This window comes from Phoenix dactylifera, chromosome 3, assembly GCF_051530095.1.
Source record: "Phoenix dactylifera cultivar Ajwa chromosome 3, Ajwa_hap1_PhDact_Kaust_v1.1, whole genome shotgun sequence".
NCBI classification, from domain to species: domain Eukaryota; kingdom Viridiplantae; phylum Streptophyta; class Magnoliopsida; order Arecales; family Arecaceae; genus Phoenix; species Phoenix dactylifera.
The window spans coordinates 3,205,398-3,219,327 of record NC_143192.1 but is presented as its reverse complement, the minus strand read 5'-3'; the positions used below and the strand labels follow the sequence as shown (position 1 = coordinate 3,219,327).

Below are 13,930 nucleotides of genomic sequence, written 5' to 3'. Positions count from 1 at the left end.
GGGTCGACTTGTGATCTTTAGGAGTTGACTTGAAATACCCTGGAGTCGACTCATCTATTATAGAAATTTCTAAAACTCTTCAAAAAACTTCTTCATGCTTCTCTAACTTTTCAAACATATTGAGCTCTCTATAAAACAAATTTAACTACTCTAAGAACACAAAATCATTAGTATTATACTCAGATATTTCGTACTCATCAAAATCAATCCATTGGGTCAACAATCTCTTCCTTTTTGATGATGACAAAACTTTGAATATATGCAAAATAAAGCATATTGTGTTTCTACGATTTGTGCACAATTAATTCATTTATGCAAAACATGAAGTAAATAAATATATGCCTTGAGAACATACTTCATGAATCCTTTATAAAATATTCAGATTAACCCAGGCTAATATATTCAATTAAGCATACACTCAACCTACTCTCTCCTCGTTTCTAACAGCATCAAAAAGTTGCATTCTAAAATTTATAAAATATTAAGAGAATTATAGCAACTTCAAACTTGTTCCAATCATTATTCAAGATAATTGAAGAGATTAAAGATGAAAAATCAAACTTAGAGCTTTTGATCATTCAATTTTGATGTATCAGACCACTTGGGGTTCAAGAGTTTCAAAAAAAATTCAGCCCCCCCTCTTCTCCTCTTTTTCCATTAAATTAGAGCTATTTAAGATCAATTTTGGTGGTGCTAAAAACATCAAATATTAGAGTTGCAATTTTGTTCATAATTGAAGCACATGATGTATCAACCAAACAGTAAGCTTCAAAGAGTATCAGAATAAATTTTAGATGAGGCTTATTGGAGAGAATTAGGGTCATTTTTTATTTCTTTTTATATTTAGCATTCTTCTCCCCCGTTTTGTAGAAGTCTTTCATTTATGATATTAAGTTCCATATGATCTCTTCCCCTTAAGTTTTCTTTCCCCCTCTCAATTAATCATTTTCTTAAAGTTTCAAAACTTGTAAAAAGTTTTTAATGAAACTATTAGATTAATAATTTGAGATGTGTATTTTTTATACATTGTAGCTCATCTTAAATCATTAAGATTTGAAGTACCATGATATAGAGAACACATATTTTAAAGCATCAGATCATATTCATTTTAAGGATATGAAGCTAATGTTGATGAGTTTCAGCAAGCATTAATGCATTATAATATGTATCAAAGCATTAAGTACAAGTATCATACAATTAAAGCATGTAAGGCCACATAAAGAGATTCATCAAAATCAAGCCACTGTTTCAGTTCTAACTTATTTACAAATTCAGAATCAATTTCGTTCCAATTCAAGTTAAATTATGTTTCTTTTAGATAAGCAAGGTTATGATCTAATTTTCAGCTTCATGCCTCCTGTAACAGTAACTGGTACAGTACTGTATGGGGCATACTGTCCGATTTGGCTCGATACGGCGAATCCTAGCACAAAGTAAAAAAAAATAAATTTTATAATTTACAAAATAAAAATATAAACAATTGACATTATTGAAATTTAGGATATGCCAGCAACTTGATTTAATATCTTAATAATAATTTATCTCACAGGGGTATGTATATACCCTTCACACAATTCAACCCAAATCCTAGTATTCCTTCATATATTTATCCTCTTGAACAACCTCTCCCAGATTTAGATGAAACAGAATTAGAAGGATCTCTCATGACTCCAGATAACTTGATGTGATGGTCCCTCCGGCTAAAAATCGAGAACTTTTTTTCCATAACAGTTTCACAACAAAGATAGCTTCTGATGAAGCTCACAATCAAGTGATATGACAGCCAGCAATTTCAGGCATAAAAGTTAGAGGCCTTTCTTTTATAAAAATTAGAGGAGCGCGTGCATAAATACCAGGTTCTATTTATATATTGACAAATTACCATATCAGTTGGATCTCTATCACATAAGACAAGGCATGCCTTTAACGCCTGTTAACTTGGGGAATCATGCTGCAGATTCAATCAATAATGCAATCAGAGTACACGAGTTTGGCAATAATAATTCAGTCCATATGATCAATCAGCACCTTCACTCAGACGTTTAGCATTGCAAATAATTATCAGGAACGATCACACAAAAGTGACTGGATGCCTGCAATCAACAAATAGCATCAGTTATGCAAGTCAATGATCACTGAGTTATTGACTTGATAGAACCTTTCCTTTACCAGCAAAAAGATAGGGATTTTGTTAATTTATGGAACAACCATCCAAAATTAACAAGGGGAGAAATGGATAGCAAACATGATATTCCAAAATATACAGCAGTTTGATTTCAGGCATCGGGCAATTAATGGTATCAATGCTTTGACAACAAGGTGACCAACAAGTTATAGATATTTTCTTTGATTGCATCTCTGTTCCCCGTGTTTAGTGTGAACACAGCAGCTCCGGGATGATTCCTCAACCTTGCAACTGCAAATTGTGAAGACATCATTCGCGTCACATGAATAAGAAAAACATACATAGAAAACCGCATGGACCAATAAGCAAGAGTTACATATCAGGCATGACCAGCATCAACTTTCAAACACAAGAATCTAATGCGGAGCATACCTCAGAAACTGGCTCATCAGGATCGAAAGAAGAAAAATAAGAGCACACAATATGTAATAAATAGCGAGAAACACATAAGAAACTTTGATTTATTACAGAGCTCAAGTGGTCATGGTCATTGTCCCAAGAAGCTCACAACCACCCTTGAACACGGTTATAGTTCATGTGGCAGCTTAGCAGTGATGACCTGAGTCAACCCTTTAATATACATAATCCTGGTGCAACCTAGAGCTAAGGCAACTATATTAAATTTTGATAACATTTACTAACAGGGTATTACATCATATAAGGAGCTAAAAGAAAAACAATCATGCCTGTTACTTTAATTAAAGTAGCCTTTCCCAAAATCTGAAGTAGGCTATAGGGCAAGATTCTAGGTGAAGTAGGAAGATAGAACAATCAAGCAAATCTATAGAACAAGGTTTACAGTACTAGTACCCAATAAATATAGTGCCAGTTCTTGGTACTGACACCCAGTATAGGTCTGTGCCAATTAATGGCTCCTTGCTAGTATGAGTCAATATGCCTGTTACGGCCCAGTACTGAGAACTGTGCTTATAAATAGGCAATGTTACCTGCACATGGGACACAGGTGTCAACTGTCCAAGTGTCCTGGAGCATCCAACATGGCAATGTTTGAAAACTTGGATGCATGGATATAGCTCTCTCTCTCTCTCTCTCTCTCTCTCTCTCTCTCTCTCTCTATATATATATATATATATATATATATATATATATATATATATATATAGATGTTGCTGAAGGTCATTTTGTTGGGGACCAAACTCTGCCTTACGTAAAGTTGCCAGAGTACGATTAACCTCTGGATTTGGACTGGTATCTGTTTTTGAAAATTGGACTAGTTTATCTTTAGTGATAAAAAGACCACGTGCTTGGATGTGGCCCATAACTTAGTTTGGGCTATCACCTAGTCCCATAAGCTCCTCTATGAGTTCAGTCACTAAAAAACCCTCATATATTTTGCTTTGGCATCTCTTAAAAACTCTACGTAACACATTACACAGTGCCTCAGGGTTCCGACCTCTTCAGACCTTCTTCTCAATTCCCCTTCGGCTATATCCAAGAGGAAAATCAAGCAAAAAATCAGCCAGCATATTTCGCTTAGACCTTTGAAACATGCTGCCTTAGAGTTCTGACCTCTTCTACTTGTTCCACTTAGGATCTATCTGAGAGAAAATACTGCAACAAATCAGCAAGAGGAGAAGTCCTTGCTGCTCGAAAGTGCAAATAAACTCTCTCAAGAAACGTACCTAAGCCATTTTTCCTTCTTATGTGTTTTTTTTTCATTTTCTTTATTCCATGGCTTCATCGAGGGCTAAAAGGAAGAGAGATGGAACCCCTCTCTTTGATCTCCTTTTGATCTCAGAAACCCATAGGACTTTATGAGCACGAAGGTGTGTCCGCAGTATATCCAGCGTGTCTATGGCATCATGTCGTGTCCCTGTGGGGCAGAACAAATATCCCTAAGACTGTCGTGTCCAAGGAAAGCTACCAAAATAGGTCATTGCTAGAATTCGCTCTCCCACAAATTTTGACATCATATTTTACTTAATGCTATTGGTTAAATGCAAGACATGTTAAGCTAAATTTAAGCAATCAAAATTCAAATGGTAGTTAACATTCATGTAATGATATCCAAATAAAAATTTTGAAGAAATAAAATGTCGATTGTTTGTAGGTACGAAAACTTCTAAATGCAATTATAGCCACATTGATATGTAATATCCCAAGAAAAGCGAGTTAAAACAAAAGAAACAAAAGACAAACTTATAGAAGAAATAGAAAGGGAAACAACTACACATACATAAAATCCACATGGCATCAATCTATGGTATAAATGGTCGTAGATGGGAACTCCACATTCTTATTTTCAAATTATATAGAAAGATATAGATTGTGCATTTGTCGATCGATAATGACAGCAAATTCATATATCCAAATAATTTCTACAAAAATAACATGAATTTTCATTACATCTAGCACATGGATATGTCTTCTATCTTGAGTGGGTAATTAGGTGGAAAGATTGCCTAGAGAAGCGAAAAAAATGATAGACAAACCATTCTGTCTTTGATAAATATTAATAATGGGAACAGGTTTGTAATTGAACATTCAAGAATAGCTTTCTATTCACCTTCAGTTTATTTCATAATATGTGAGCTTTGCTTCTTTTATTTTGAAAATTAAACTAGTTCTTTTATAATTTTCTGTTGAACTCTTGACAGATTTCTTTTGGGTAAGTTTTAAAAAAAAAAGTCACTTACAATGTCCATTTTAAGAATCAGTCACTTTTCAAAGTCTAATTTTTGGCTAGAGGAAAAGTCAATTTTCACCCTACCCCATGTAATATTTTTAGTACCATTTTTTCAATACAAATTCACAATGAGGGGGAAAATCGTTTTCGCCCTTTGCTGAAAATTTAATTTTTGAATGTTGGATCTTCAACATTAACCTTTCCTATAGTTCCTTCTCAGCCCTTAAAAATGCCCCACCTTAACAAGCACCATTGTCCATGATGGTACCGCATTTTTGCCATCTTGGAGAAGCTTCCATTCCCTCACATCATCTGCAACTGTTAACCACTAACATTCACAATGAAGTACGAACGGGTGAGTAAGCGAGAAGAAATATGGAAAGGGAAAGAAATGCTATTGACCACAAACCTCCATCAACCTTCATTACCAGCCTTGGCAAGGGCCATGCAGCAAGCAGATCATTGCCAGATTCTTTTGCTCTTCTCATTTTCACTCGTTCTCTTACTTGTTCAGCAACACTTTTTCTTAATAAGTTTGACCTAATAACACCTTTGCCTACTTTCTCCATGCCAAAGTCCTGTCCTCTGCCCTCTCCATCTTCTTTATCATATCATCTAGCAACTAAAAGTGAGACCGGTGAGGTGAGGTGAAGGGGTTGTGATGGAAGAGGAATAGCGGAGACTGGAAAGCAACGGGTTTTCCTTTATCCATTTTAAGACTTAGGTTTTTAGTTGAGTTATTCATTACTTAGTGTGCTGTTGAGCTTATTATTCGGTCTCTTTCTTTTTTTACAAATTTAGAGAACTATTAGCAGAAAGGATACCATTATGAGAATGTGATTAGATGCCACAGCAGAATCCTCAATGCAGTCTAAAACTAGTCTTTATATTCTTAGTATAATTGTTGGAACTATTTGGCAGGTATTCCCTATGAGTATGCGGCAGTTGCCATCCTCTAATTTGTGATTTCAGGTCGGAAATGACACTAATAATTAAACAAGACTTTAATCTATAAGAGAAAGCAAAATGATACAACTTAGAAGCAGTTTTTGTTTCCTATTTTGAGCCTCATAGTGAGTGCTAGCCATAGGTCCTCACCAACTCATGATCTACAACTTCCTCGCCATGATGTGCAACCCATGTAATTGGAGTGGCAAGCTGCTGCCACCAATACCCCTCCTTCGGCCTTTCCACCATCCTTCTTACAAGGCCACTTCACCCTCTTTGTTTCCTCCACAAAGCTCTCTTGTTGAAAGAGAAAAGAAGAGAACAAGATGGAATGAAAGGATAAAGGACATAGAGGAAGATAAAGTTAAACTAAGCCAAACCATCCAGCCTTCTCTCAACTATTTGGGATCATCTTTGTCGATCCTCATTAGTCAAGTACTCCTATTTAGGACCACCTCAGAAGTTATTCCAAGATTCTCATGTCTTTCCTCACAACGTCCATCCATGTTTTCTTAGGTATTCCCTCTTTTTCTTGTCACTTTCAAGTCAAATTAAAATATTTCTTTACTAGAGCCTCCTCATATTTTTATTGTCAAAAAAATAACTGCTTACTAGAGCTAATAAACTAAACATTATTAAAGAAAAATAAGTTCTCCGGCATGGGGAAAAATTGACTTCTATCCCCACTCCAAGGTTGTATTAGAATAGTATTGAAGACATTAGATAAGGGCAAAACTGACCTCTTCTCCTACAAGGTGAAGGAAAAGTGAAATAAACTTTAAGTAGCTCCCAATTCTAAAATGGATGTTTTAAATGATCCTTTATGTAATTTACTATTTTTAAGTCTTAATCCTGGAAGAAAATGAGAAATTTTTGTATGTGGTTGCACCAGCTTCCTTTTTCTTCTAAGCATGTCGATGAAAGCAAAAGAGAAAGCAATAGGGATAGTCTCTTCTACACCATTAATATCCATACAATTTCAACTGTTATTATCTTAATTATTACCTTGTCATGGGTTTGAAACATGAAAATAGCCTCTCTACATGCAGGGAGTAAGACTATGAACATTTGACCCTCCCCGGACCCTGCAAATGGTGGGAGCCTTGTGCACTAGGCTGCCCTTTTTCCCTTATATTATTATCTTGCATGGCTCTTGGAGGCAGCGTTCTAAGTCTTATTCATGTTTCCTCTTTCTCTTTTTAGAAGTCTTGTCCTCATGAATAAAAGATGTGAAACAAAGGAAGTTTCTATACACCTTCTTAACAACCATTCATCAGGTATTCCTTCCTATCAAATTAGTCATGTACATCATATGTACCAACTACCAAGTCCAGTTAAAAGCGAATATCCATCATCAATCTCAAATAAACCTAAACTATTTAGCAACCTAAGAAATAGAAAGAAGGTGCTTCTAAAATTATAAAGGGGCTTCTTTACTTTTGGTGAGTTATAATTCAGAAAGCAGCTCCAACAACACCATTCAAATGAACCAACCATGATATGAGTAGAAGCTGGAATTATGAAATGTTGAAGCTTCAACTTCATAAAAAACTGAACAGAACTGTATATACAATAGCCTTGTGATTGGTTATGGAGCTAAAAATGTAACAGAAAACTACTGAACAAGATGGAGATATTTTATGACAGAGCTAAAGAAGTGCAAGACAAAAGAAAAATCCAACAATAAACAGACAATATAAGATTCAGCAACTGCAGATTAATTATTGAAGCTGCTGACATATGAATACAGACGAGTACCTCCAGGAATGTCACGACCAAACTTTGGAATAGGAATGGATGCCAGAATTGGAATATTGGATTCGAGAATTTTCAGAACAGCAGGGAAAAATGAAGAACTGAACAACTCCATTTTACCCACTTCATCAATAATGAAAAGATCTGTGCCCTCTTTGACCTGATATTACAACATGAAATTTGCAGTCACGTGCATGAGTATATCATAAAAATTCCAATACAATATGGTGCCATGTAAATCTTATGATCCAGCTTACCTGCAACTCAGGCAATGCCAGAGATTCAAATGACGCCACATCTACTTTGTATTTTCCAACACTAGGCCATCTGAAAGATTCAGCACTGCAATTGCCAAAAAAAAAAAAGGATATGAGCAAGATTTATGAGAAAACCGATCAAATTTGAATGAAAACTTGGAGTGAGCAATCTATAGGATTAAAAATCTCTACGAGAACTTCCTGATATAAGAAGAAATGAAAACTGACACTACTAGGGGGCTCTAGCAAGATAATAACTAGGAGACTCAACTGCTAGAAAAGCTGGGCATGTTAACCATTTAAAGTTCATAGCATATCCATTAAATTACTAACAAGAGGATGAGGATTAAGGTTTAATACCGCCCCCATCCCCCCCCCCCCCCTTCCCCCTCTCCTCCACCTCCTCCCGGGGGCCCAAAAAAAAAAAAGGAAGCATGTATAAGAAAGATTGCAATATTGCCATTAATGTGTTTATAAACATGTAGGGCTCGTTTGGTTCGCGGGAAAAGAAGGGGGGAGAGTGTGGTCAACGAGAAAGTAAGAGATGCCTCTTGTTTGGTTGGAGTTTTCAAAGGAGAGAGACGGAAAAGTTGTATTCCCATGGGAATATGATTCCCACATTTTATGGAAAAGTCTTTCCCATGAGAAACATGGGAAAGTTACTTTCCCATGAGGCGGAAATAACTCCATTTTTATTTTTTTCCAAAAAAAATCCTTCAGCATTAAAGAAGCATTAAAGAGGCATTAAAGACCTAATTTTTATTAAGGGTATGATAGGAATTATACATAACTTTTCAGGAAAGTTGATGGTCAACCAAACGTAAGCACTTTGAAAATTTGTCACTTTTCCATGGTCAACCAAACATGCCAAAAATACTTTTCTAGGCATCCTCTTCCTAAGAATCTGCTTCCTAGGAATCATATTCCTAGGAAGAAAAATATTTCCCGCGAACCAAACGAGGCTGTAACAGATGTGCAGAAAATGAAGAGTTGATGGTGCCATCATAAGCACTAAGCAGCAGCGATGCCTAAACCAAAACATGAAAAAAGATTCTTAAGAAAACAAGGAACCAGGTAATTCTGCAACAGCGAATTATGTTATAACAAAATGAATATTGGAGCTGAGAGTGATGAAAAAGAGAGAGAGAGAGAGAGAGAGAGAGAGAGAGACCAAATTAAGTGTATAATAAGATAGCAAGGTTCTTAAGGCAGCTTTTGGATTATGAGCTATTATGCCCTATGGATTTTTTGGATGCCAGGGGAAGCAGCTCAATGATTTCTTGAAAGGAGTTAGTCTGTAATATTTGAGCTGAAGTTAGACTTCCACCAATAACCATATTCTAGACGATGCATTATTCAAAAAGGGACCTGCAGTATTCAAAAAATCTTGGTTTTTTGGGGTCAGTGGCCTCTTTAATTCCATCACACTCTTTTTCATCCAGTTCTCAGCTGAAGTGAAACTTGAGAGAGAATTTCCAACCATAAGTGGGATATCATACAGACAAGGTAGCACTGTAGCAGGATGTCAAAAAACAGTCTCGATGTTTTTTTTTTAGGTCAACCAGTAGTCTCACAAAACTCATGTATAGAGACAACCATTACATCAGCTAACAGAAAATCTCAAAGATCTCATGGTATCAGGGAAGGAAAGGTCCATTGGTAATTGTAAATGTGTTCAGCGAAAAACTTAGCCACCTAATACACTGCACTATCACTGTCCCAGTAGGTATGGGTAGCTTGGCACCATTCTACCTTCATACTCCAAATATCCAAAGAAGTGGATTAGCATCAGAATGAAACATAAGTGAAGCAAAGAAGACTACTACCATACTTTCACTACTGAGATGAACTAGAGGGAGTTCTATGATAACAAGTACCTCTAGGGTGTTCTTCCAGTATGTGCAAAGAAATCATCTGAAGACAGAGACCAGATGAAGGATGCTGAGATCCTGAAACTTCGGGAACACCATCACAACCTTCACATGTTCAATATTTATTGCCACACGATGGAAAAAAGTAGGGTAAGATCTACATGCAATTTGCACCTCCACACCCCTTTTCTAGCAAGACAATCTACCATTATTTTAACATTGGCGGATTTTGCTACAAGTAACAAGATCCTCTTAAAAAATGCAAGACTTCCAATTTCATGTGAAATGAATATGGTGCATAGCCTGCCATAAGCCCAACTAGGGAGGGCATTAAAGTCATCTATGATAATAATATGAGTGATGTGTTCTAACAAGCAAAGCCCTCTAAAGCTGAAGCCTGTGCATTGTTGGATGTTATCCTTTAAACCTATCCAAACTCCAAAGTACGTGGAGCAAAATTTTCTATCACTCTCTCCTACTTACGACCACTTTGTGAGGACCACGTGGGCATGCGTTTAGACCCACATTAGCGGTGAATTTGGGAGGCCTTGGATACTTGAGTAGGGCTAAGAAGCTGACTAATAACTTCTAGCTAGCCCTTTTTGGGTAAGGTCCTGAATTGTTACATCTTCCCCCCAAGAAAGAAATAAGGCAAGAAGCATCGCAGATGCTTTTACACTTGTTAGAAATAGCTAAATTCGAATGCCCATGAAACCCAACAAAGGAAGCTATTGAAATCATACACATAATCTTAATGACTTAAAACCTTTTCTAACCAAACTAAGAACTAAAATAAGACTTTTAGACAACAATTCTACACAATATCGAACTAAAAAATCCACTATAAAAATAACTTCCAAAATTAAGATTGAGATTGCAAATATATATATATACACACAAAGAATCAAATACAATTAAAATTAACTAAAAAAATCCCAAAAAATTAAAGTAGCTAAATCTAAACCTAATCAAACTTACAGAATATCAATATCTACGTAGTAAATATTCACTAAAGAATCACTAGTATTTCAAGTCATTTTGGCAAGTCGAAGGTAGTACAGAAGTTGATGTTGGCAGCTTGGCGCTTAGCAAGGTGATATTTAATTTGCAAAGGTCATCAAAATTGTTAACTATAAGCTAATAACCCAAGGAGTGCTTTTACATTATGTGTCCCTTAAAAGATCTCTAGGGGAAGACCTTATAGAAAAGCTCCCATAAGTGCACCTTACACAGAAGCTTAAGAAGGCCATCTGTTGGTTGGACCAACCAACCAAATATTTCTGTCCTCTTAGCCATATGCTATAAAAGAACCATTAAGAAAAGAATGGAAAGTTAGCATACCTTTCAATATGCTCATCCACAATTCTTCCTTAATGCAATGATCCAAGCCCAATTATGTTCAGTAATTTCATATGCATCAACAACACATATTTTTCAACTCTCGAAATTTTTGGAAAGCAATATATAGAGTCATGTCATTGATGAGAATTTTTTCATAGAATCCTCACCTTCAAACAATCTCTTCTAACCTAACCAAAAATTCTTAATGAACTATTATATTTACTATAAACAAGGCACATCCTCCTCTCATAAACATTCTCTTCCATAAAGATGGTTGCACTCAAATTTCTCTAACAGCGGATCCAAATATAAACCAAGAGAGGCATGGTCTAAGTACCAATAAAGTTATGAAGAAACACTTGGCTGCATAATTCAAAGTTCTATCAGAAGTCTTTGCGCACCTAATGTCACATGCTTCCCTCTAATCACCAAGTTAATAGCCAGATTAACATTTAGCCTCAAACTGCTTCTTATTTAAAGAACTAAATGAAGATTTTTGCAGCATCCAAGATGATAAACTCATCCCTTTGTAGCAAAAATCTTTTATAATGTGTCTGCTTCCGAGATTTTTAGAAACTCGAACATGCACTTGCTTCCGTACTTTTAAGAGTTATTAGAATACCGCTTCCTCGCATCTACTCTCGTTTCTTTCAGCTAAGTCTCATCCACAGACTAGACAAGTAAACCTTTTTTTAAGGAAAAATTAAACATATAAGTCTAGGTGCACTAGTAACAACATAATCAACTTTAGGTATTTCCTATCACAATTATTCCTCTAATTTTTTGCATTATAATAACTACTTTTAATGAAAATTACAAAATTGACAATTTCGAATAAACAAAGTGGATTTGTGTCACAATTCTAAATCAAGATGAGATTTTAATAGCTACTTGGATATGGCATCTAAACACAATTCCATCTACTCTACTTCTATCGTCCAACTACCAAATATCCTCATGCATCCTCAATTATTTCAGTTATGTGACTATTGTAACTCCACTAAATTTTTCCTTCCTCCTTATGCAATTTCCTACATTAAACTATCCATCTTATCGCACTATTTCCTCTTTGTACCTTTTCTTTCAATCTTGTTTAGACATGAAACACAACAAAATATCCTTTTCTATGGTAACTTATTTCCCATAGCCTAATGCTTATAATCTATGATTTACCCCTTCAAAAAGCATGAGGAATGCTATACGCACTCAAGCGAGTGCACTGGCCACCTCAAGCAGCCACATGATCACGTGTAAACCCTTAAAAATAAATGTAGCAGTGAAACCAATTCTAACCAGTTATTATCCAACCCTTTCTAACCCTTATCCTGCTTCTTACATTCCTCAACCATTATTGGCTCTTGCCTCTTTTCCCACCTCAACCCTAGCTCCTCCCCTTTCTTGCCACTAGAGATTGCTAGCAACAAATATGCAATAATGGGAATCTTAATTCCAACCCAAGGGACACACACTACTTACCGACAAACAGATAGACAACAGGTATCAAACCGAACCTTAAGACAGTGGACGAGGCGAGGGTACCGCGTCTACCATCCAGCGTGACGACCTCGAACCCAACCCTCTCAGAGGCCTCCCTGACTTCCCCTACAAAATTATAGCAAAGGGCATGTGGATGAGAAGAGAAAAGAAAGGCGAAAGTAGAGCAAAACACAAGCGACAGGCATACGAGTGTAGAAGCCCCGGATATTGAGGTGAGGGTGAGAAGTCTTGAGACTCTCCAAAACTCTCATCACCAGCGTCGTCTTTCCAATCCCCTGTCAGCAGCAGCAAAAACAACAACAACCATCCATCAAAACTTCTCGCTCTCTGAATCATCGATAGGACGGGTTGTGAGAGTAGGGAGAGTAGTGTGAATAATTTGAAGTGTTTACGGGAGGGCCGGTGACGATAAAGCATTTGCTCGGAGCGGTGGCCATGGCGTGGGGAGGATTTGAGCGGAGTCGGCTGCAATTCTGCGCCCTATCGCACATTCACACTACCGCGGCTGTGAATTGAAATGAAACATTGCGACTTCCGGCCCAACTGGACAAACATATCAATCCGATGACATTGGCCAGGTTTGGTTGGGATTTTAGCACAGGCCCGCACACAAATATCTTATTTATATCTATATCCAGAGGGAGATAGGCTTCATTTGACCGGATAACACACGATGGAATGTAACTTGCAAGGGCAAATTCGATCGCATTCAAAATCGTCCGATCTACACAAATCCTAGTTGTTGATGGACCCCGTTTGGAGAAGGAAAAAAGAAAATTAATGAGACGGGACGTTGCGCCGCCCACGCCGATGCTCATCCCGAAATTTTTAAGCGATTACTCTCCTAGCACCATGTCGGAGCTTAAAAAAAGAAAATAAAGCATTTCATTAAATGTTGAGTCTCATATATCCAATTTCATTCTCATCATCGCAAAATAGCACTCCTCCCGGCGCCACACTGAATCTCATAAAATAAAAAAAATCATTAATTGTGACCCATGTCTATGCTATTTCTCTGTCTCTCTCTCTCTCTCTCCACTGCAATAATGCTGTGCCAGATTGAAAAATAATGCTGTGCCAGCTTGTATCTAGAAGGGGGCGGTCCATTGTTTAAAAAGTTGAGTTGCTTTTTGAGTTATGGTACTGAAATCTTTGGGCTGCAGCGTTGGAGTCTGGAATAAATATATCAGAATGTACACGTGTGTTTAGTTTCATATCGATTATTTACTATATAAATTTTAAATATTTATACAGAATCAAAAAATCTAAATAATACCTTACGGTTAATTATTTTAGATGAAATTTTAAATTGTTACAAATGGTATCAGAGTAAACTCGGTCTATAGCCTATGAAACTAGGAGACACTGTCTGACAAGAATGTTAGGGCTTGAATGAAATAAGTATGTCAAGACCTGTGCGAGCATATGT

General features: G+C 36.6%; 1 protein-coding gene across 5 annotated transcripts; it reads right to left on the bottom strand.

Annotated features, from left to right (window-relative positions):
• Window positions 1–1,123: 1,123 nt before the first annotated feature.
• On the bottom strand, window positions 1,124–13,626 carry LOC103720917 (uncharacterized). 5 transcript variants are annotated; one of them, XM_008810886.6, is made up of 6 exons: window positions 12,894–13,131; window positions 12,689–12,776; window positions 12,516–12,606; window positions 7,793–7,877; window positions 7,539–7,695; window positions 1,124–1,423 (listed from the first exon to the last, which is right to left on the bottom strand). In XM_008810886.6, exons 1-6 carry the CDS (start codon window positions 12,990–12,992, stop codon window positions 1,329–1,331), a joined length of 615 nt encoding a protein of 204 aa, XP_008809108.2. In that variant the 5' UTR covers window positions 12,993–13,131; the 3' UTR covers window positions 1,124–1,328. The 5 variants fall into 5 exon arrangements, with proteins under 5 accessions (XP_008809108.2, XP_038979805.1, XP_008809107.2 ...); XM_039123877.3 differs by lacking the exon at window positions 1,124–1,423 and adding an exon at window positions 1,990–2,093 and having other exon boundaries at window positions 12,894–13,130; XM_008810885.6 differs by lacking the exon at window positions 1,124–1,423 and adding an exon at window positions 2,130–2,416 and having other exon boundaries at window positions 12,894–13,626.
• Between the last annotated feature and the right edge of the window lie 304 nt (window positions 13,627–13,930).